The sequence below is a fragment of the Pan troglodytes genome, chromosome 9 (assembly GCF_028858775.2).
Source record: "Pan troglodytes isolate AG18354 chromosome 9, NHGRI_mPanTro3-v2.0_pri, whole genome shotgun sequence".
Taxonomy (NCBI): domain Eukaryota; kingdom Metazoa; phylum Chordata; class Mammalia; order Primates; family Hominidae; genus Pan; species Pan troglodytes.
The window spans coordinates 68,156,911-68,180,884 of record NC_072407.2 but is presented as its reverse complement, the minus strand read 5'-3'; the positions used below and the strand labels follow the sequence as shown (position 1 = coordinate 68,180,884).

Below are 23,974 nucleotides of genomic sequence, written 5' to 3'. Positions count from 1 at the left end.
AGGAGTGGGTGCTGGCTACAGGGGTCTTCCAGCGGAAGTGATTTATGCCTGAACTGGGTGCTCTGTAGCCTTGCCTGGATGGACAGTGAGGTCCATCTGATATTCTGTTCTGTCCCTGCCTAGGTGTGGCCTGATAGGCAAGTCAGAGGTAGCTCAAAGATTCTGTTTGGTCTGCTGTCTTCCCTGGATGGCTGACTCAAGTTTATGAGGGACAGGTTCAGTGGCTGCTGTGAGTCAGGCCAAGTTGAGCCTTTGACCTCCTCTAGATGTGGCTGGAGTGCATTCAGGGTGGGGCCAGCCAGGTGGAGCCCGGGACTTCAGACCCCGGTGTCTTGAGCACCGCCTCCCTGTGTTTAACCAAAAGGGTGTTGCCGGTACCCTGAGCCTTTTGCCAGCATTCTCAAGGGCTGTTTCCAGCCTGTACTTTGGGCTTTTTCCTGCCCAGCAGGCAAAGACCTCCAAGAAATCTGGCCCTAGGGTGAGGTGAACTGGGAGTGGTAATGTGGCATCTATATTTCCCTTATCAACTGAACTGAGGAAGAGTCCTCCTGGTGTTACAGTTGGCTCCATAACTCCTGGGAGCTTGTGAGCGGTTCTAGGAGGAAGGGCTAGATCCCTTTTCTGGTTAGGAAATAGGTGTGGAGAACTTGGGGATTCATTTTTGTGCTAGGGTTTATGGGGGTAGGGGCAAACCTGGAAGACTTCTGGGGTTCCTAGGTCCCAGCTTCTGGGTGTCGTGCCTTCCCACAGGGAGCCTGCTGTCACTGGAGAGAGGGCTGAGGATGCTGCAGGGGTGCCCTCCTTGGTGTCTCCAGGATCTGATCATACTGCCTTGGCAGAAAGTGTGCCTGGTGGACCTTTGAGCTGTGGGAAGGGGGGAAGTAAGGACAACAGGCCTCCTTGCTACAAAACCAGGGTTTTTATTTGTGAAGGAGAACAGGCTGGGATCAAGTGAGCTGTGATTCCTTCAGGGCTACGGGTGAGGGTAGAGGCTGTTCCTCAGCTTCCTGGGGAGGGGTGTCAGGGTCCCTGGGGCTCTGCTGACTGTGGCCAGTTATGATGCCCATGCTGCCCTGTGTCTTGCAGGGCCTGGCACCTGTGGTGGTGGTGATAGGGGGTTTGGGCTTTCCCTGAGAGGATGTGGGGCAGAGTGAGGGTATGGCTAGTGGCACTGTGCTAGGGAAGGAGACATCTTGCTGGAGAGAGGGGTCTGGGATACCCTAGTCACTGGAGATCCCAGATTGGGGTCTGGCTGAGCTCTGGCTGCTCTAAGGCTCCCCCTTTAGGGCAACAAGGGTGTTCCGGAGAATCAGGGTGCTGGCCTGCAGAGGAGAAACAGGTCCTTGAAGTCCCCTGCTCCCTGAGTCAGGCTGCCATTCTTTCTGCACCTTAGATGCTCCCTCGCTCCCCACACCCCTGCTCTCTGCAATAACAGCTGCTGTTAATTGGGCCTTCCTACCCAGAAGGCACGGGTCCTGAGCCAGGGAAGCATGGCCCCAAGCCTTAGCTGGGGCTCCTCTCATGCACACACACGCGCGCATACATGCGTGCACACCCTCACATGCACGCACACCCTGGTGCCTGGGGGAGGGAGGGAGGTGGGAGGTGGGAGGCTTCACAAGGGCCCAGTGAGGTGGGAGGGCTCACCTTGGCGTGTTTGAGCTCCAGCTCTGCCAGCTCAATGAGATTCTTTCGAAAAGAGGAGACCCGGCGGGACTTGAAGTCCATGAGCTCTGGAGAGGAGGGGAAGAGGCATGGGGATCCGGGCAGGGCAGGGCATGTGGCCCCAGGCTGGGGCTGGGGGCTGCGGGCTCACCTTGCTTGGCAGAGTCGGAGAGGCGCTCGAAGCGTTGGCAGCACAGCTGCTGGTGGCTTTCGGCGGGCCGCACCTCCCGGTTCCTGGTGCGTGCCTTGTCCAGCGCCTTGTTGGCATTCTCGTAGTCGGCCAGTGCCCGCAGCCGCCGGTACAGCAGGTCCTAGGACCATGGGCACAGGGTCACTGCTGCCCTGTCCTGGCATCCGGGCCTGAGCGCTGCGCTGGGGCTGCCTCTCACCTTGGCTGCCTGTGAGTCACGCATGTAATACCTCAGCATGTCCGACAGCTTCAGGTCCTCATCGGAAGCCACCCGGCCCTCCAGCTTCTGCATCAGAAAGGTGGGCACTGGGAAGGGAGCTTGTCAGAGGGGCAGCTAAGGGGTGGGAGGCACCTCTTCATCTAAATATCCAGCAAAGAAGCCTTAGGTAACTGTTCCAGGTCAGGTCTGGTGTTGAGGGGTGCAGGCCAGGGAAGGCTTCACAGAGGAAGTGGGATCTAGTCTGGATCTCGGGGACTGAGTAAGAGCTCGACAGAGGGCGCTGAGGGCTTGGCAGCTGTGCAAGCCCAGCTATGTGTTCAGGGAAACTTTAGTTCAGGGAGGGCACTTGGGCAAAGCAGGGGAGGGAGGCAGTGGCTGGAGCACAAGAGGCTGAAAGTGGAAGCTCAGGACTTTAGGAGCTTCCAGAAGGGGCAGGGTCTCTGAAGGGCCTTGAGCAGGGAAGAGATGCGGTCCAATAGACATTTTAGGAAGACGGCAACACTCCAGTGACTTTCTTGGGGAAGAGTGGGGAACGTGTGTGCCCGGGCAGTGTGCTGGCAGCTGGGTGCAGCCTGCCAGAGGTTTGGGCACACCCTTGTGCCTCCCAACCCTCCCCTGCTGCACACGTGCATGCACGTGCATGCCCCTGCACCCCCCAACACACACACGAAGCTGGATCCTTGTCTTCACCCCACCTTTTGTTAAACTAGTCTGGAGTGTAAGCCCAACTTGCCACTGGGCCCAAGTTATCATTGAACCCAAGATGATCCTGGAGCTCTTCCCTCTGCCAGGACTCATCTTCCCTGCAAAGCTCAGCAGGAAAGCCTTTGAGCACAGAAGGCAGTACTCACCCTCAGCCGTTCAAAGAGCTCTGCCAATTTAAGGAAGCTCCTAGGAAGCAGTAGGGAGGGAGTTAGGGTAGGGGGCTGAGGAACAGCTCAAAGCCTCTCTGTCTCAGCCCTCCTTGGGAATCTCCCTCTCCCTTTTCCTTCCCAACACCATCCCCCAACAGGAGAGCCTACACCTCCCACCTAGGGCTGACAGTAGACCTCTACAGAGTGACCCCTCATGGGAAGACATGGTATTACAGGCACAGGGAGAGGGTAGGGGTGGGGGGAGTCCTCACGTCCTTAGCTGGTTGACTTCCTGTGTTCCCAGACTGCTCAGTGCAGCTGAGATAGGGATATAATCGTCTGCCAGGCCTGTTGGGGAACAGCCCCCATCAGAGCCCCTACATCTGCATGTCAAGCCTTGGTGCTTGTGGCCACAGACAAACAACAAGGCATGCCCTGCTCTCTTCTCTTCCCCAAGGAGTTGAACCGCTGGGGAGAGGGGCAGGGGGATCCAGGACCCCTTGGGCCCTGCGTACACTTGTGGGCGCGCATGACGCGGTCGGCCCGCAGGCAGGCATCTCGGATACGGGTGTGATACTCCAACAGGAAGGTCCTCTCATGCTCAAAGAAGTCATCCACCTCCTAAGGGAGCCAGGCAGGACCCCATTTACACTGGGTCACCACGGAGCTTGGCAGCACAGGCACCCAGGGTTGGCAAAATCTCCTTCCAACCCAGGCCAGGCCCCACCAGTGGCTTCCTTCCCACACCCAGCCTGGACCTCAATCTGTGCTGTGGACTTGAGGTGCTGGGTTGAATCCGGAGAGGAGCACCAGGGGTTACCTTGAGCCCTGACATGCCCGTGATGAGGGCTTCATCCGCGGACTTCACAATATTCCTCAGAAACCCTCCGAGGAGCTCCTTCCTGTTCTTCCCCCGGACACTCAGCTGAGGCACACAGGGAGGGTATGATGCTGGGGTGGGCATTCTCACCTCCCACCCCGAGTTGCAAGCCACTCACGGAGCTGTGACACAGGATTGGGCCCACTTGGGCCCCTTCTCCAGCCCTGCCACCCCTGGGTGCCTCCCCACCCAAGGTAGACTCCTGGCCCAAGGGTGACCCCAGGGATTTGGCCCAGCTCACATCCTGTCCATATTCCAAAAACACAAAGAAGTTGTGGTCTCGACGCAGGGTGGGGTGGGCCGCCAGGCGCTGCAGAAAGACTTCGTGCATCGCAACTGTCTTCTTAAAGATGGCCAGGTACTCCCTGCGAGAGTGGCAGCAGCTCACCGGCCCTCCTCAGCCCCCATCATCCTGCCTGCCCCCTTTCTGGGGTCAGAGGTCAGGGTTGCTAAACATTCATGGGGAGATAGCTGGGGAAGACATCTGGACTCTGGGGATGGCAGGGAAAGGAGGGGGCACTCACGCTTCCAGCTCCTGCTTCATCTTGGCAAACTCTTCCCGAGTGACAGAGCTGTCCCCCTCGCCCAATTTCTGTAGCTTTTCCCTCGAAGCCTCAAAGTCTGGCCTCGGAGGGGCTGGGGGGATCTGCTCAAAGGAGGGACGGAGCTGGGAGGCCTCTCACTGCCAAGACGGCCATCACAGCCTTTGGTCCTCACCCAAGTGCTCTGCCTGTCCCTCCCAGCCCCTGCCCAGCCCCTCCTCACGATGAGGCCGGCGTACTCCTCGTTCTCCACATAGGCATCATGCAGCCAGATGAACTCCTCGTGCTGCCGCACGACTGAGAACTCGGTCTGGGCGAAGTGAGGGAGGCAGCTCTGGAAGCGGGAAGGCCAACTGAGGTCCTCTCTCTGCCCCAAGCCCTGCCTCAGCAAGTCTCCTGGGCACCCACTTTTGGGCCCCCCTCATCCCACATCCCAGGGAGGACAAAGTTAGAGCTCAGGTGTGCATGATTTCATTTAGACTGGTGGACAGGAATGATTAGGACTCGGGGCCTTAGGCAGAGCTAAGAGGCTCACTTCCCAGGAGGGGCTGAGGGCAAGTGCCAGGTGGAGGAAGAGTGCCCACAGGCTGTGTTGGCACATGCCTACCACCCCTGGGGGAGGCCTCCTGCGGGCAGCCACCAGGACCTTTCCTCGTGCCCCGCACTGCCTCACCTTTGTTTGAACAGTGAATTTCACCTTGTCCCGCTCACTCACTGCGTCAGAAATCTCCACCTGTAAGGAGCTGTCTCCCTGCAGATCCACCGATGCACAGGAAGGCTGCGGAGGAGGGGAGGTCTCTGGCCTGGCTGAGCATGGCCCCTTTGCTCTTCCTTGCCCTGCAGGCTTTCTGATCCACCTGCAGAACCCTCTTCAGCAGCACTGCTTCAGCAATGCCCCAGGTCACCAGAGAGGGGTCCTGATAAGGCACTGACCTGAGTTTTGCAACTGCCAAAACATTTTAACCCTCCCATCCTTGGAGGCAGGCAGAAAGCTTCCCATTTTACAGCTGTTGAAGCTGAGACAACCAGAGGGGAAGTAACTTGTCTAAGGTTATGCAGCTGCAAAGCGACAGTGTCAGATTGAAACCCAGTTGTTGTTTCTTTGTTTTTTTAGACGGAGTCTTGCACTGCCCAGGCTGGAGTGCAGTGGCGCGATCTCAGCTCACTGCAACCTCCACCTCCTGGGTTCAAGCGATTCTGCTGCCTCAGCCTCCCGAGTAGCTGGGACCACAGGCATGAGCCACCATGCCTGGCTAACTTTTGTATTTTTAGTAGAGACAGGGTTTCACTATGTTTGGTCAGGCTGGTCTCAAACTCCTGACCTCAAGTGATCCACCTGCTTTGGCGTCCCAAAGTGCTGAGATTACAGGCATGAGCCACCGTGCCCAGCAAAACCCAGTTTCTTAATTCCCAACCCCATGCACTTTCTCAGTTACTTGCCCACCCCTTCTCCAGCTGGCTACCTCAGGCATCCCTTAACCAGGGCTTCAAGTGAGTTGGATGAGACATTCCCACCTCTTTTGCGGGGGTTGCCAAAACCATTCCATTTACTACTTTTGGTGCCAAGAGGCAAAAGCTTACATGCAAAGCATGTGTATTTCTTCAAGTGAAAAGATCCACAAGACACCAAGCTACTAGCTCATTCTTGCATTGAGCTATTCAACATGTATTTATTTATTTTTGAGACAGGGTCTCGCTCTGTCACTCAGGCTGTAATGCAGTGGTGCCATCATAGCTCACTGCAGCCTCCAACTCCTGGGCTCAAGTGATCCTCCTGCCTTAGCCTCCCGGGTAGCTGGGACTACAGGCATGTACCACCATGCCAAGCTTTTTTTTTTTTTTTAGAGACAGGGTCTTGCTATGTTGCCCAGGCTGGTCTCAAACTCCTGGGCTCAAGCAATCCTCCCACCTCAGCCTCCCAAAGGGCCGGAAGCAACATGCATTTATTGAATACCTACTGTGTCCACACCATAGTGCCAAGTGATATTAGGGGGAAGGGAAGAGGCTTAGGAATCACTCTACCCTTCAGCATTGCTCACCAGTATACAACAGGCACCTGTCCCACCTCTCAATCTGGAGGCCTCCTCACTCTCTCCTCTCTCTGCTTTTGGCACACTTTGGAGATGGTCCCTGAGATGGGGCTTGGTGATATGTGGGTCCGGAAACAGGCAAGACCTTGCTTGATGGTGGCCCATCTGCAGCTGGTCTAGTGATGTCTCCTCCCTGGATGGAGATCCCTGCATCTGTCCCCTCCTCCTGGCTGTCCGGCATGAAGGAATTGACCCTGAGGTCACTGGCCACTGTTTACAGGGTTATCTCTACATTGTTTCTCACTTTTTTTTTTTTTTTTTTGATAGCATCTTGCTCTGTCACCCAGGTTGGAGTGCAGTGAAGTGATCTCGGCTAACTGCAAACTCTGCCTCCCAAGTTCAAGCAATTCTCTTGCCTCAGCCTCCTGAGTAGCTGGGATTACAGGCACGCGCCACCACTCCCAGCTAATTTTTGTATTTTTAGTAGACACGGGGTTTTGCCATGTTGGCCAGACTGGTCTTGAACTTGTGAGCTCAAGTGATCTGCCTGCCTCGGCCTCCCAAGGTGCTGGGATTACAGGTGTGAGCCACTGCACCCGGCCCCCTTTTGTTTTTTTAATTAAGGTATAAGTTATATACAGGAAAGTGCACAAATTTTAAGTGTAAAGCACCAATTATTTGTATATATGTATACAGCTGGGTAACCATCACCCAACTCAGATCATGATATATATATATTTTATTTATTTATTTGGAGACAGGGTCTTGCTCTGTCACTCAGGCTGGAGTTTGGTGGCACCATCACAGCTCACCGCAGCCTCCGTGATGAGCTGGGCTCAGACAATCCTCCTGACTCAGCCTTCCAAGTAGCAAGGACCACGGGCATGTGCCACCATGCCCAGCTAATTTAAAAAAAATTTTTTTTAAAGTTCTGTAATCCAGCACTTTGGGAGAGAGGCTGAGGCAGGAGAATTGCTTGAGTCCAGGAGTTTGAGATGAGCCTGGGCAACATGGTGAGACACCCTTCGACCCCCACCTCCACAAAAAAACTTTAAAAATTAGCTGGGTGTGGTGGCACATGCCTGTGGTTCCAGTTACTTGGGGGGGCTGAGGTGGGAAGATTGAGCTTGGGAGGTGCAGGCTGCAGTGAGCCAGGATCTCGCCGCTGCACTCCAACCTAGGTGACAGAGTGAGAAACTGTCTAAAAAAAAAAAACAAAAAAAACTAAAGCTAAATTTTTTTTTTTGAAATGGAGTTTCACTCTTGTTGCCCAGGCTGGAGTGCAATGGTGCAATCTCAGCCCACCGCAACCTCCGCCTCCCGGGTTCCAGCGATTCTCCTGCCTCATCCTCCCAGGTAGCTGGGATTACAGGCGCCTGCCACCATGCCCAGCTAATTTTGTATTTTTAGTAGAGATGGGGTTTCTCCATGTTTGTCAGGCTGGTCTTGAACTCCTGACCTCAGGTCATCCTCCCGCCTTGGCCTCCCAAAGTGCTGGGATTACAGGCGTGAGCCACCGTGCCTGGCAAAAAACATTTTTTTAAACACTCCGGAAGGCTCCTTCTTGCCCCACACCCATCAATTATCTCCCACCCCAGAACTAACCACCATTCTGACTTCTATCACCATAGATTATTCTGGCCTATTCTTTTTTTTTTTTTTTTCGAGACAGAGTTTCACTCTTGTTGCCCAGGCTGGAGTGCAATGGCACGATCTCAGCTCACTGCAACCTCTGCCTACCAGGTTCAAGCAATTCTCCTGCCTCAGCCTCCCGAGTAGCTGGGATTACAGTCATACACCACCATGCCCAGCTAATTTTGTATTTTTAGTAGAGATGGGGTTTCTCCTTGTTGAGGCTGGTCTGGAACTCCTGACCTCAGGTGATCCGCCCGCCTTGGCCTCCAAAGTGCTGGGATTACAGGCGTGAGCCACCGCACCCGTCCTGGCCTATTCTTTTTTTTGAGATGAAATCTCACTCTGTCGCTCAGGCTGGAGTGCAGTGACATGATCTCAACTCGCTGCAACCTCTACCACCCAGGCTTATGGGATTCTCCTGCTTTAGCCTCCCGAGTAGCTGGGATTACAGACGCCCACCACCACGTCCAGCTAATTTTTGTATTTTAGCAGAGACGGGGTTTCACCATGTTGGCCAGGCTGGTCTTGAACTCCTGACCTCAGGTGATCCACCCACCTTGGCCTCCCATAGAACTGGGATTACAGGTGTGAGCCACTGAGCCCAGCCTATGCTGGCCTGCCTATTCTTGAACTTCACAGAAATGCAATTATGCATTGTGTATTCTTTTGTGCCCCTGTTCTTTAGAGAGCTCTCTATGTTGTTGAGTGGAGAAGCAGTTGTTTTCATTGCTGTGTCTTATTTCATTACATGATTATATCATAATGTATGTATCTACTGTTGATGGTCATTTGGATTATTTCAAGTTTTTGGCTATTATGAATAAAGCTGCCATGAACAGTTTTTTTTTTTTTTTTTTTGAGATGGAGTTTTGCTCTTGTTGACCAAGCTGGAGTGTAACGGCAAGATCTCGGCTCACTGCAACCTCTGCCTCCTGGTTCAAGCGATTCTCCTGCCTCAGCTTCCTGAGTAGCTGGGATTACAAGCATGGGCCACCATGCCTGGCTAATTTTTTGCATTTTTAGTAGAAACGGGGTTTCATTATGTTGGCCAGGTTGGTCTCAGACTCCTGACCTCAGGTGATCCGCCCACCTCGGCCTTCCAAAATGTTGGGATTACAGGCGTGAGCCACTGCAACCGGTTACTTTTTTTTTTTTTTTTTTTTGAGATGGAGTCTTGCTCTGTCGCCCAGGCTGGAGTGCAGTGGCACGATCTCAGCTCACTGCAACCTCCGCCTCCCGGGTTCATGCCATTCTTCTGCCTCAGCCTCCCTAGTAGCTGGGATTACAGTCATACACCACCATGCCCAGCTAATTTTGTATTTTTTAGTAGAGACGGGGTTTCACTGTGTTAGCCAGGATGGTCTCGATCTCCAGACCTCATGATCCGCCCGCCTCGGCCTCCCAAAGTGCTGGAATTACAGGCGTGAGCCACCACACCCAGCCTTTTTTTTTTTTTTTTTTTAAGCAGGGGGGTGTTCTCGCTATGCTGCCCAGGCTGGTTTGAACTCCTGGCCTCAAGCCATCCTTCCACTTCAGCCTCCCAAGTAGCTGGGATTACAAGTGTGCAGCACCATGTCTGGCTTCCATGAACATTCTTACACAGGTCTTTAGAAGACCTTTTTTTTTTTTTTTTGAGACAGAGTCTTGCTGTGTCACCCAGGCTGGAGTGCAGTGACGTGATCTTAGCTCACAGCAACCTCCGCCTCCCAGGTTCAAGTGATTCTCCTGCCTCAGCCTCCTGAGTAGCTGGGGATACAGGTGCCCGCCACCACGCCTGGCTAATTTTTGTAATTTAGTAGAGATGGGGTTTCGCCATGTTGGCCAGGCTGCTCTTGAACTCCTGACGTCAAGTGATCCGCCCGCTTCGGCCTCCCAAAGTGCTAGGATTACAGATGTGAGCCACCACGCCCAGCCGTCTTTTGAGGACTTTTGACCTAAGTCCCCATTTCTGTTGGGCATGAGAATTGCTTAGTTACAGGGAAGACATATTGTATGTTTAAAACACTTTAGTAAATACTGCCAAACAGTTTTCTAAGGTGACTAAACCAATGTACACTCCCAGCAGCACTGTGTATGAAAGTTCCAGTTGTACTACATCTTTGCCACAGAGTTGTTAGTCATTTTATCTCTCTCTATTTATTTATTTTTTTTTTTTAAAGAAAAGGGGTCCTGCTAATGTTGTCCAGGCTGGCCTTGAACTGGGCTCAGGCAATCCTCTGGAGTAGCTGAGAGCTGCTTTTGTGTACACGTATCAATTGACCTATTAAGTATGATAAACTTTGGACTCTCTGTTCCATTGGTCTATGTTTGTCCTTATGATAATATCTCACTGGACTGATTACTGTAATCTAACAGGTGAGACTGGAAATCAGATAGTGCAAGGCCTCCACCTTTATTCTTTTTTTTCAGAATCATTTGGGTGATTATAGGTCCTTTACATTTCTACCCCTGAAAAACGTACTGGGATTTTGATTGTGATTACATCGAATATATAGATCAGTCTGGGCACAAACCACTGTGACAGCTCAGAATTGTTAGTCTTTTTTACTTTCACCCTGTTAGTCCAGGCATGGTAATTGCGCATGGGGAGTGTAACTGGTATTACCTGGTGAGGAATGATGTTGAGCGGCATTTTCCGTATTTATCAGCCATCTGCATATCTTCTTTTGTAAAGTGCCTATTCAGGTCTCTGATTCTTTCCTGCCACCTCTTTGAAAGATCAGATTATCTGTTTTTCAGTAATTTGTAGGAACTGTTGCTGGAGACAAACCCTGTTGATTATACCTTTTGTCAGTATCTTTTCCTAGTCTATAGTTTGCCTTTGACTCTCTTAATGGTTCAAATGTTACAAGCTCAACATAACAGTCTTTTATGTCTATGGTTAAGGCTTTTTGTGTCCTGTTAAAGAAAACTTTGCCTACCCCAAGGTCATGAAGATATTCTATTTATTTTTCTAGAGGTGTTACAGTTTAAGCTCTTGCACTTGTATCTATAATCCATTTTCTTTTTCTTTTTCTTTTGAGACAGAGTCTTGCTCTGTTGCCCAGGCTGGTGTGCAGTGGCACGATCTCGGCTCATTGCAACCTCCGCCTCCCAGGTTCAAGTGATTCTCCTGCCTCAGCCTCCTGAGTAGCTGCGATTACAGGTGCCCGCCACAACGCCTGGCTAATTTCTGTATTTTTAGTAGAGATGGGGTTTCACTCTTTTGGCCAGGCTGGTCTCAAACTCCTGACCTCAAGTGATCCACCCTCCTTGGCCTCCCAAAGTGCTGGGATTACAGGCATGAGCCACCCTACCTGGCTATGATCTATTTTCAATTCATTTTCTTCATTTTAATTTTAATTTCTTTTTCTTTTTCTTTTTTTTGAGACAGAGTCTTGCTCTGTCGCCCAGGCTGGAGTGCACTGGCACAATCTCGGCTCACTGCAAGCTCCGCCTCCTGGGTTCAAGCCATTCTCCTGCCTCAGCCTCCTTAGTAGCTGGGACTACAGGTGCCCACCACGCCCAGCTAATTTTTTGTATTTTTAGTAGAGACGGGGTTTCACCGTGTTAGCCAGGATGGTCTCGATCTCCTGACCTCATGATCCCCCGGTCTCGGCCTCCCAAAGTGTTTCTTTTTTTTTTTTTTTTTTTGAGATGGAGTTTCGCTCTTGTTGCTCAGGCTGGAGTGCAATGGCGGATCTCGGCTCATTGCAACCTCCGCCTCCCAGGTTCAAGCGATTCTCCTGCCTCAGCCTCCCAAGTAGCTGAGATTACAGGCGCCCACCACCACACCCAGCTCATTTTTGTATTTTTAGTAGAGACGGGGTTTCACTATGTTGGCCAGGCTGGTCTCGAACTCCTGACCTCAGGCGATCCACCCCCCCTTGTTCTCCCAAAGTGCTGGGATTACAACCATGAGCCACCGTGCCTGGCCTAATTTTAATTTCTTGAGATGGAGTCTTGCTTTGTCACCCAGGCTGGAGTGCAGTGGCACGATCTTGGCTCACTGCAGCCTCTGCCTCCTGGGTTCATGCCATTCTCTTGCCTCAGCCTCCCAAGTAGCTGGGATTACAGGCGTGTGCCACCAGGCCCAGCTAATTTTTTTGTATTTTTAGTAGAGACGGTGTTTCACCATGTTGGCCAGTCTGGGCTCAAACTCCTGACCTCAGTTGATCCACCTGAGCCTCGGCCTCCTAAAGTGCTGGAATTACAGGCATGATCCACCACGCCCGGTGATTTTCAATTCATTTTGAATATGCAGTGTGAGGTATGGGTTGTGATTCATTGTGCCATGTGGCCAGCTATTTGAGCACTGTTTGTTATAAAGATTTTCCTTTTGCTATTGAATTGCTTTGGTGTACACATATCCATTGACCTATTAAGAGGGACAAATTTTGGACTCTCTACTGTGTTCCATTGGTCTAAATGTTTATCCTTATGATAATATCTTACTGTCTTGATTACTGTAACTTGACAGGTGCGACTTGAAATCAGATAGTGCAAAGCCTCCAACTTTATTCTTTCTTTTCAAAATAATTTTGGCTATTATAGGTCCTTTACATTTCTACAGATATTCTGCTTGTTAATTTCCACCCCTAAAAAATGTACTGGGATTTTGATTGTGATTATATCAAATATATAGATCAATCTGGGAAGACTAGATCTCTTTGTAATTTTATAATTTATAATTTTTAATCTTCCAATCTAAAAACAGGTAATATCTTTCCAATTATTTAGGTCTTCTTTAATGTTTTGTAGTTTTCTGTGTAAAGGTCTTGCATGTCTTCTGTGAGATTTATTCCTAGGTATTTGATGATTCTCTTTTTTCTTTGCTTTTTATTTTTATTTTATTTTATTTTTTATTTTTTGAGACAGAGTCTTGTTCTTGTTGCCCAGGCTGGAGTGCGATGGCGCGATCTCGGCTCACTGCAATCTCTGCCTCCTGGGTTCAAGCGATTCTCCTGCCTCAGCCCCCCAAGCAGCTGGGATTATAGGCGCCCTTTCTTTGCTTTTAAAATTATATTTTAAAAAGTTTCATCTTCTAATTGTATATAGAAACACAATAGGCTGGGCATGGTGGCTCATGCCTGTGAACCTAGCACTTTGGAAGGCTGAGGCAGGAGAATCATTTGAGCCAAGGAGTTCAAGGCCAACCAGGGCAACATGGCGAAACCCTATGTCTACAAAAAAATACAAAAATTAGCCAGGTGTGGTGGCAAACACAGGTAGTCCCAGCTACTTGGGAGTCTGAGGCAGGAGGATCGCTTGAGCCCAGAAGGTCGAGGCTGCTGTGAGCCATGATCACACCATCATACCACTGCACTCCAGCCTGGATGACAGTGCAGGACACTGTCTCAAAAAAAAAAAAAAAAAAAAAAAAAGTCCAGGCGAGGTGGCTCATGCACTTTGGGAGGCCGAGGCGGGTGGATCACCTGAGCTCAGGAGTTCGAGGACCAGCCTGGTCAACATGGTAAAACCCCGTCTCTGCTAAAAATACAAAAATTAGCCAGGCGTGGTGGGGGGCGCTTGTAATCCCAGCTACTCAGGAGGCTGAGGCAGGAAAATCCCTTGAACCCGGAGGCAGAGGTGGCGGTGAAACAAAATCGCACCATTGCACTCCAGCCTGGGTGACAAGAGTGAAACTCCATCTCAGAAAAAAAAGAAAGAAAGAAAGAAAGAAAAAAAAACCATAATAGATTTTTATATATTTACCTTGTGTCCCCACAAATTTACTTGTTAATTTTAATAATTTTTAAAAATATCTTGCTGAACTCACTTATTAATTTAATCGTTTGTAGATTCTTTTTTTTTTTTTGAGACAGGGTCTTGCTCTGTCATCCAGGATGGAGTGTGGTAGTGCCATCTTGGCTCATGGCAGCCTTGAACTCCCAGGCTCAAGGGATCCTCCCACTTCAGCCTCCTGAGTAGCTGGGACTACAGGCATCTGCCACCATGCCTGGCTAATTTTTGTATTTTTTTGTAGAGATAGGGTCTCACTATGTTGCCCAGGTTGGTCTCGAACTCCTGGGCTCAAGAGATCTCCTAAATTAGGCCTCCCAAAGTGCAGAGATTACAGGCCTGAGCCACCTTCCTGGCCAGTTCTTTTGGATTTCCTACATATACAGTCCTATAATCTAAAATGATGACAGTTTTAGTTCTTCCTTTCCAACCTTTATACCTTTATTTCTTTTTACTGCCTTATTATACTTGCCAAGACCTCCAGTACAATGTGGAAGTGATGATATGATGACATGTTCCTAATCTCAGAGGGACTGCATTTAAATTTAACCCCAAAGTGATTTTAGATATTTTTTTTTAATCAAGGGTATCTTAATGAAGCTTAATGGAGCTCCCCGCTATCCCTAATTTGATGACAGTGTTGATTTTTATCAATCTTTTTCCTTTGATTGAGATAATCATATGGATGTTCTTGTTATCTGTTTATTTATTTATTTATTTTTTTGGAGACAGAGTTTCACTCTTGTTGCCCAGGCTGGAGTTCACTGGCGCGATCTTGGCTCACCACAACCTCCGCCTCCCACGTTCAAGCAATTCTCCTACCTCAGCCTCCCGAGTAGCTGGGATTACAGGCATGCACTACCATGCCCGGCTAATTTTGTATTTTTAGTAGAGACGGGGTTTCTCCATGTTGAGGCTGGTCTCGAACTCCTGACCTCAGGTGATCCGCCCACCTCGGCCTCCCAAAGTGCTGGGATTACAGGCGTGAGCCACCGCGCCCGGCCTTTGTTATCTGTTTATATGCTGAATTTCATAGATTGATTTGCAAATGTTAAACCACCTTGCATTCCTGGAAGAAGGCCTTGTTCATGAAGTATTATCCTTTTATATATTGCTTATTCAGCTTGATAATTTTTTTTTTTTTTTTTTGAGACAGGGTCTCGCTGTGTCACCCAGGCTAGAGTGCAGTGGTGTGATCATGGTTCACAAAAAAATTTTTTTTAGTTACTTATTTTCCAGCCGGTGTGCGGTGGCTCATGCTATAATCCCAGCACTTTGGGAGGCCGAGGCGAGTGGATCACCTGAGGCCAGGAGTTCAAGACCAGCCTGGCCAACATGGTGAAACATCGTCTCTACTAAAAATACAAAAAAATTAGCTGGGCGTGGTGGGGCACAGCTGTAGTCCCAGCTACTCGGGAGACTGAGGCAGGAGAATTGCTTAAACCTGGCAGGCGGAAGTTGCAGTGAGCTGAGATTATGCCACTGCACTCCAGCCTGGGCAATGAAGTGAGACTCCCTCTCAAAAATAATAATAATAATAATAATTACTTATTTTCTTTAGTGTCATATACTCAAGGCTTTCTTCTTTTCTAAAATATGCATGTGGTGGTATAAATCTCCCTCTGGAAACTGTGTATCTTATGAGTTTCGATATGTCATATTTTTATAATCATAAATTTAAAAATATTTTCTAATTTCCATTATAATTTCTTCTTTGGCCTAAGAGTTATCTAGAAGCATGTTGCTTAATTTCCAATATTTTGGAATCTAGTTATGTTTTTGTTTTGATTCCACATTAATTCTGGGTCAGAGTATATAATCTATGATTTCAGTCTTTTAAAATGTATTGATACTTGCATTATAGCTCAACATTTCATTTATTTTGGTAAATGTTTCATGTGCATTTGAAATAATGTATTTTCTGCAGTTGTTGGATATAGAGCTCTACATAAGTCAATTAGATCAAGTTGATTAATCATGTTATTTAAATCTTCTAAATCCTTACTAATTTTTTTGTCTGCTTGTTCTAACAGTTGTTGAGAATTGTGTTAGAATTTCTAACTGGTCTGGGCATGGTGACTCATGCCTATAATTCCAGCACTTTGGAAGGCTGAGGTGGGAGGATCACTTGAGCTCAGGAGTTGGAGACCAGCTTGGCCAACATAAAAAGACCCCATTTCTAAAAAATAAATACAATTACTTACTATTTAATTGTAGGTTTGCCTATTACTCCTTTTAGTTCTGTCATCTTTTATTTTGCATATTTTGATGCTATATTATTAGGTGCCTATAAATTTAGGATTGTTTTACCTTTCTGTGGAATCAAGTCTTTCATCATTATAAAATGTCCCTCTTTATTTCTCCTTCCTTCCTTCCTTCTTTTCTTCCTTCCTTCCTTCTTTCTTTCCTTCTTTCTTTCTTTTTTTGACAGAGTTTCACTCCCGTCACCCAGGCTGGAGTGAAATGGCATGATCTCGGCTCACTGCAACCTCCGCCTCCTGGGTTCAAGTGATTCTCCTACCTCAGCCTCCCGAGTAGCTGGGATTACAGGTGCCTGCCAGTACACCTGGCTAATTTTTGTATTCTTAGTAGAGACGGGGTTTCACCATGTTGGCCAGGCTGGTCTCAAACTCCTGACCTCAGGTGATCTACCCACCTTGGCCTCTCAAAGTGCTGGCATTACAGGCGTGAGCCACCGCACCCAGCCATCCTTCTTTATTTCTAATATACTTCTTCTTCTTCGTTTTTTTTTTTTTTGAGAGAGTCTTACCCTGTTGCCCAGGATGGAGTACAGTGGCGAGATCTTGGCTCACTGGAACCTCCATCTCCCAGGCTCAAGCCATTCTCCTGCCTCAGCTTCCTGAGTAGTGGGGATTACAGATGTGTGGCACCATGCCCAGCTAATTTTTGTATTTTTAGTAGAGATGGGGGTCCACTCTGTTGGCCAGGCTGGTCTCGAACTCCTGACCTCAAGTGATCTGCCCACCTTGACCTCCCAAAATGCTGGGATTACAGGTGTGAGCCACTGCGCCTGGCCTTTTTTGGTTTTGTTTTGTTTTAAAGACAAGGTCTTACTCTGTGTCCCAGGTTGGAGTGCAGTGACACAATCACAGCTCACTGTAACCTCAAACAATCCTGAGCTCAAGCAATCCTCCTACCTCTGCCTCCCACATAGCTGGGACCACAGGTGTGCATCACTATGCCCAGCTCCCACCCATTTATGTCAACCCTTCTGTGTCCTTATATTTAAAATATGTCTCTTTTAACAGACTCTAGTTGTTTTTTTTCCAAAATACAATCTGACAATATTTTTTTAAATTGGAGAATTTAGTCCATTCATAATTATTGTGATTACTGATGTAGCAGGCTACCAACTTGTCATCTTGCTTTTTGCTTTCTCTTTGTCCCATCTGTTTTTATTCCTGTATTCTTTCTTTCTTGTCCTCTTTTGGATTATTTAAATAGCATTTTATATTATTTCTTTTATTTATTTATTTTATTTTAATTTTTAAATTTTACTTTAAGTTCTGGGATACATTTACAGAATGTGCAGGTTTGTTACACAGGTATACATGTGCCATGCTGGTTTGCTGCACCTATCAACCCGTCATCTAGGTTTTAAGCCCCACATGCATTAGGTATTTGTCCTAATGCTGTCCCTCCCCTTACCCCCCAGCCCCCCACAGGCCACAGTGTGTATTGTTCCCCTCCCTGTGTCCATGTGTTCTCATTGTTCAACTCCCACTTATGAGTAAGAACGTGTGGTGTTTGGTTTTATGTTCCTGTATTAGTTTGCTGAGAATGATGGCTTCCAGCTTCATCCATGTCCCTGGAAAGGACATGATATTCTTTTTTATGGCTACATAATATTCCATAGTGTATATGTGCCACATTTTCTCTATCCAGTCTATCATTGATGGGCATTTGGGTTGGTTCCAAGTCTTTGCTATTGTAAATAGTGCTGCAACAAACACGTGTGCATGTGTCTTTATCGTATAATTATTTATAATCCTCTGGGTTTATTTATTTATTTTTGAGACAGATTCTCGCTCTGTTGCCCAGGCTAGAGTTCAATGGTGCGATCTTGGCTCACTGCAACCTTTGCCTCCTGGGTTCAAGCTATTCTCCTGTCTCAGTCTCCCAAGTAGTTGGGATTACAGGCGCGCACCACCACGTCTGGCCAATTTTTTTGTATTTTTAGTAGAGTTGGGGTTTCACCATGTTGGCCAGGCTAGTCTTGAATTCCTGACCTCAAGTGATTTGCCTGCTTTGGCCTCCCAGAGTGCTGCGATTACAGGCTTGAGCCACCATGCCTGGCCAGTATTTTATATTATTTCATTTTCTCCTCTATTATATTTTTGCTTATATATTCTTTTAATGTCTCTATATTTAAAGGAAGATCTTAGAGAAGGCAACACCTAACCTAGAGGATAAGTATTGGTAGTGAACTTTCAGAGAGTATGGCTCCTGCAAAGGCTGGGGGGTGCATCCATCTGTTCAATAGCTCAGCACATCCTCAGAACATATAGCAAAAATAATATAACAATAATAATAATATAATAGCTAACCCTTAGGTTGGCCCTTACAATATGCTAGGCACCACTCTAACCATTTCATGTATATGCCCTAAGCATTTTATATATGTTAACTCCTTTAACCATGAAGATGAACATACATAGATAAACATTGAAGCAGACCATTCTGTTCCATGCTTTGTGTCTCTCAGCCCCTCTTGCCCCTCTAAACCACTTGAACCCCGCTCCTCATTTCTTGGCTTCTCTGACACTCCCAAGGCAGGCTCTCCCCTTGCCCCAGACCCCAAACACATGCAGTCTGGCTAACTGGTGCAGCAGGTCCCCTAGTCCCCAGCTTCTTTCCTCCTGCCTTAGTATCTCTACTCTGACCTACACTGCTTGGTAGCTGCTTGAGGGAGATGGGCCTCAAAGGTGGACCACAGCTGCTCCATCCTCATCCTCAGCCACGGCCCACTATGCATATGCCTCCATCTCCCAAAAGGGTGCACCTCTCCATGCTCTAACCATCCTTGGCACAACGTGGATGCTCGACAACTCTTTGCTGAAGGAAGTCGAAAGGAAGAAATGGTCTTATCATTACATGAACTCAGAACACAAGTGAAGCCATTAGGGCTGAACAGGATTCTCTCGCCTTGGGAAAGGAGAAGAGGACGCCAGCCTCTGCTCAATCCCTAACATCCTGCCCTCCTCCCCGCCCTCACCTCCCACCCCCTACCCACCTACCCCCATCAAGACAGCCTGAGTTGGTCTTGGGGAGGGTAAGAGTGACAGTGACGGGTCCCTTTCCATCTGTAAGGACAAAGGCAAAACCCTGCCTCCCTTGGCATCCTCATCAGTCCGCACACAGGTGCCACAGAGGCTCCCCACTCCCTTGCTCAAGTCTCTTTTCTCTCACTTGCGCAGACACACACATACACACAGAGACACATGGGCACATACACACATGCAGACACACGAGACAAACACAGACACACGCACACACAGACACACATAGAAACACACAGATACACAGACACACACAAACACACAGGCACAGAGAAACACACACAGAGACACACACAACGACATACACAGATCATACACAGGCACACAGACACACACAGATGCACACACAGACACACTGACATAGACACACACAGATATACAGAGACACACGGATACAGACACACACAGACACATGCAAACACACACACAGACCCAGAAATACACAGACACACACACACAGACACACGCAGACCATACACACACACAGACACACACACACAGACATAAAGATGCACGCAGACCATACATAGACACAGAGACAGACACACACTCAGACACAAAGAGACACAGACATGCGCAGACACACACAGGCACATGCGTGCACACACAGATACACACAGAGACACACACAGATGCATACGTGCACACATGCAGACCATACACACAGACAGACACAGACACAAAGACACACGCAGACCATACACAGACACAGACACACAGACACACACACACAGACATGCACAGACACACACAGAGACAGACACAGACATGCACGCACAAACACCCACACGGACGCATACGTGCACACACACAGACACACAGGCCATACACACACACACAGAGACACGGAGACACACAGACACACACACAGATACACAGAGACACACAAAGACACAGACACACACTGAGACACACACACAGACACACAGAGACACAAATACATACACAGATACACACACACACAGACATATGCAGGCACATCGACATACACACAGACACACAGACACATGCAGACTATACACACACAGACACACACAGAAACACACAGAGGCAGACCACACACACACAGACACACACACACCACCGCATGATTGGGCATCACGGGCTTTCATGGAGTGAGGGGAGGCTGGGGTGGGGGTCTTCATCCTTTCTCTACCTTGCCCTCCTTCCCAGCCTCCGCATACGTCTCCATCGCTCTCCTGGGCTTCAGCGTCCGGCCACTGCCCGCGTGCTCCCGCAGGTCGTCCCCGTAACTCGCCCGAGGAACTGACCGAGTGAGGATGCTCTCAGCTGACGGGGACGCTCTCCCCCGCCCGGCCAAGGAGTTGCCTGGAGTCGGGGGCGGTTCCCACCGCGTTTCCCTCAGCCACGCCTTTCGATTGGGTAGCGGGGCACCGCGCGTGACGCCATTGGCTGCATTGTCTGTCGTTCCTGTCCCAGGCCCCAGCTTTTAAGGGACACGCGGCATGGAGAGTGGGCCGGTGATAGGCGACAGTGTGGGAGCTGGGGTCAGAGTTCATAGGGTCGCAGAGGCCGCGTGCCGCGTCTCCCTGCAGTCCCCGGGGGACTGACCCCCACAACAACCCCGTGCCGCCGTTCCGGGCCCCTCCTTCCAACGGCCACGTGCGGCCTGCGCGTGCGCACTCGCCCAGTTTGGCGCCCACCAGGCAGTGGGGAAGGGGAAGGGGAAGAGGGTGAGGGTGGCAGGGTGGGGACAGGGAATGGGAAGCAGTGGTGGGGATGTGGGTGGTGGACCAGGGGCGAGGGCAGGGGACAATGTCTGTGGAGAAGGGGGGTCTGTTTAGGTTTCCGCTCTTGGACGGGAGGGAGCGGCGGGGTAAGCAGCCTAGGAGGACTAGGGAGCTCCACAAGTCCCGCGGCCAGGGCGCCCCAAGCGAGGCCGGGGTCCGCGATCGGTCGCCACTGGAGCGGGGCTGCAAGGGGGTGCCGATGCTGCGAGAGAAAACCTGGGGACCTTGGAACGGGCTCATGGTAATTGGGAAGAGAGTGGAGCTCCTGACTAGAAACACTCGAAAGCCGAAGCTGGAGTCTGAGTACTGGAGACTGGAAGATGTGGAAAAGACGGTCTTGAAAGGGAAGTCAGGCCCGAGTCAGGAAAGGATGGATGTGAAGCTGCTGTACCGTGGAGCAAGTGCATCACAAGCTTCAGCAGATTTGGGGAAAGACAGCCCAAGGGGGATTTGGGGAAAGCAAGAGGTCAAACACGAAATAAAGGCTAAATCTAAGAGTGCAGGGATGACAGCAGGGCCTATGAAGGGGTCTGGGTTTGAAGAAAGGTTGAGGTCTGCTGGGGAGAAGGTAGGGACCAGTGGAGAGGACTTGAGATCCAATGGATATAAACTGGGACAGGATGAGAAGGGGTTGAGGTCTAGTGTAGACAAGATGAGATCAAGTGTAGAGAAGCTGAGGTCTACTAGTGAGAAGCTGGTGTGCAGGGGAGAGAAGCAGGGGTCCAGTGGAGTGAAGCTGAGGTCCAGTGGCAGAAAGCTGAGATCAAGTGGAGAGAATTTGAGATCAAGTAGAGAGAAGCTGAGATGGAGTGGAGAGAAGCTGGGAACTAGTGGAGAGAAGCTGAGATCAAGTGGAGAGAAGCTGGGAACCAGTGATGAGAAGCTGAGGTTGAGTGGAGAGAAGCTGGGAACCAGTGATGAGAAGCTGAGGTTGAGTGGAGAGAAGCTGAGGTTGAGTGGAGAGAAGCTGAGGTTGAGTGGAGAGAAGCTGAGGTTGAGTGGAGAGAAGCTGAGGTTGAGTGGAGAGAGGCTGGGAACCAGTGATGAGAAGCTGAGGTTGAGTGGAGAGAAGCTGAGGTTGAGTGGAGAGAAGCTGAGATCAAGCAGAGAGAAGCTGAGGTTGAGTGGAGAGAAGCTGAGGTTGAGTGGAGAGAAGCTGAGGTTGAGTGGAGAGAAGCTGAGGTTGAGTGGAGAGAAGCTGAGGTTGAGTGGAGAGAGGCTGGGAACCAGTGATGAGAAGCTGAGGTTGAGTGGAGAGAAGCTGAGGTTGAGTGGAGAGAAGCTGAGATCAAGCAGAGAGAAGCTGAGGTTGAGTGGAGAGAAGCTGGGAACCAGTGATGAGAAGCTGAGGTTGAGTGGAGAGAAGCTAAGATCAAGCAGAGAGAAGCTGAGGTTGAGTGGATAGAAGCTAAGATCAAGCAGAGAGAAGCTGAGACTGAGTGGAGAGAAGCTGGGAACAAGTGATGAGAAGCTGAGGTTGAGTGGAGAGAAGCTGAGATCAAGCAGAGAGAAGCTGGGAACCAGTGGAGAGAAGCTAAGATCAAGCAGAGAGAAGCTGAGGTTGAGTGGAGAGAAGCTGGGAACAAGTGATGAGAAGCTGAGGTTGAGTGGAGAGAAGCTGAGATCAAGCAGAGAGAAGCTGGGAACCAGTGGAGAGAAGCTGAGATCAAGCAGAGAGAAGCTGAGGTTGAGTGGAGAGAAGCTGGGGTCAAGTGCGGAGAAGCTGAGATCTAGTGAGGAGAAGTTAGGGACCAGCGGGGAGAAATTGGAGGGTTCAAGAATGGGGAGCATAAATGAGAAGAACATTGAAAAAGTGGTAGAAGTTACTGGTGATGAAAGAGTGATGGCATTTACTGATGATGAGATGGAAATTCCTTTTGAAAGTGTCAAAGGGAGTGAGGAACTACAAGGGACTGAGAAAGGAGTGGGAGTTGAGGGGGGCATCTTGAGTGAAGTGAAAGATATCACTGATGAATCTGTTTCTATGGAAAAGAAAGATATTATAGGTGAAGGTACCAGTGAATGAGGCAGATGAAGGATTGACACCAAAGAAGGAAAGAGGCAGACAGGAGAAGTACTGAAAGTCAGAGGAGAAATTAGAGCCAGGCAGAACATTATTGACACTGAAGGGGTAAAGTTGAGAAAGGAAAGGAGAGAGTCTGAGCCTAAAATAAAAGAGAGTGGAAGTGAGGAAAAGAGCTTCTGGGGCTGAAGGCGGAGGCCAGGATCAAAGGAAGCAAAGAGGAGTGTCTGGTTCAGAGGGAAGTGGGAACATATGGAGGAGAAAGAGAAGACTTGGTAACGTGTTGACAGAGGACACTTGGATATTGGGAGAAAAGCTGTGACTGGGAGCTCATAGGGAAATGTTTGAGAAAAGGATGGAGGATGGGCTAGAAGGATTTAGTCTGACACTAAATGGGGTCTATGAGATGGAGAATTGCAGCAGGATAAAGGGTAGATTTTGAGAGTTGTGGAAGAAGGTGCAGACTGAAGTGGGCAAAATTTCTGAAAGAGGAGCCTGAAGAATGAAGGGCTCCCAAGTGACAAAAGCAGGAGAGGAGATAAGAAAGAAGTGAGAAAAAACACAAGAAGCCACGTGCCATAATGGTGATTGTGTTTGTTGGTATGTCCTTCATTATTTCCTTTTCTTTTCTTTCTTTCTTTTTCTTTTTTCTTTTTTCTTTTTTTTTTTGAGACAGTCTTGCTCTGTTGCCCAGGCTGGAGTGTGCAGTGGCGCAATCTCGGCTCACTGCAACCTCTGCCTCCCAGGCTCAAGCGATTCTCCTGTCTCAGCCTCCCAAGTAGCTGGGATTACAGACATGTGCCACCATGCCTGGCTAATTCCCTCACTATCTTCTAACTTCCAAGTATTGCTATTTATAAGTCTTTTTGTTCTTTTCTTTTAATTCTATAGATAGTGTTTTTTTGTATGTAAATTACCTGTTTGCTACCACTCCCTAACTCAACCTGTATCCTCACCCCATTTTCTCTGGCCTTACTAGAGGATGTTAGACCTTGAATTATAGCTGTTATCTTTTTTTCTCCTTTTGTCCGTCTCTTTTTATTGTATTCTCTGGGCAATTTCATTAACTTTAAAACAATTGATGTATAGTAGATGTACGTATTTTGGGGGTACCTGTAATATTTCGATACATTCATATAATGTGTAAAGATCAAATCAGGGCA

General features: G+C 49.1%; 2 protein-coding genes across 6 annotated transcripts in view; one reads left to right on the top strand and one right to left on the bottom strand.

Moving 5' to 3' along the window:
* Positions 1-669: 669 nt before the first annotated feature.
* On the bottom strand, positions 670-20,654 carry SNX32 (sorting nexin 32). 3 transcript variants are annotated; one of them, XM_063783098.1, is made up of 14 exons: positions 20,194-20,654; positions 10,622-10,787; positions 5,025-5,129; positions 4,575-4,685; positions 4,334-4,455; positions 4,051-4,174; positions 3,750-3,854; positions 3,445-3,550; positions 3,202-3,277; positions 2,927-2,966; positions 2,055-2,141; positions 1,817-1,976; positions 1,648-1,733; positions 900-1,322 (listed from the first exon to the last, which is right to left on the bottom strand). In XM_063783098.1, exons 2-14 carry the CDS (start codon positions 10,646-10,648, stop codon positions 1,269-1,271), a joined length of 1,203 nt encoding a protein of 400 aa, XP_063639168.1. In that variant the 5' UTR covers positions 10,649-10,787; positions 20,194-20,654; the 3' UTR covers positions 900-1,268. The 3 variants fall into 3 exon arrangements, with proteins under 3 accessions (XP_009421773.2, XP_063639168.1, XP_001149680.2); XM_009423498.5 differs by lacking the exons at positions 900-1,322; positions 10,622-10,787 and adding an exon at positions 670-864 and having other exon boundaries at positions 20,194-20,461; XM_001149680.5 differs by lacking the exon at positions 10,622-10,787 and having other exon boundaries at positions 20,194-20,461.
* Positions 20,617-23,974, top strand: part of LOC107967120 (uncharacterized) — a 44,995-nt gene continuing 41,637 nt past the window's right edge. For all 3 annotated transcript variants that reach the window (XM_024347263.3, XM_063783096.1, XM_024347264.3), the window contains exon 1: positions 20,617-23,411. In XM_024347263.3, the coding sequence (XP_024203031.2) occupies positions 20,778-22,193 (1,416 nt within the window). In that variant the 5' untranslated portion in view covers positions 20,617-20,777 and the 3' untranslated portion in view covers positions 22,194-23,411. The remainder of the gene's footprint in view (positions 23,412-23,974) is intronic.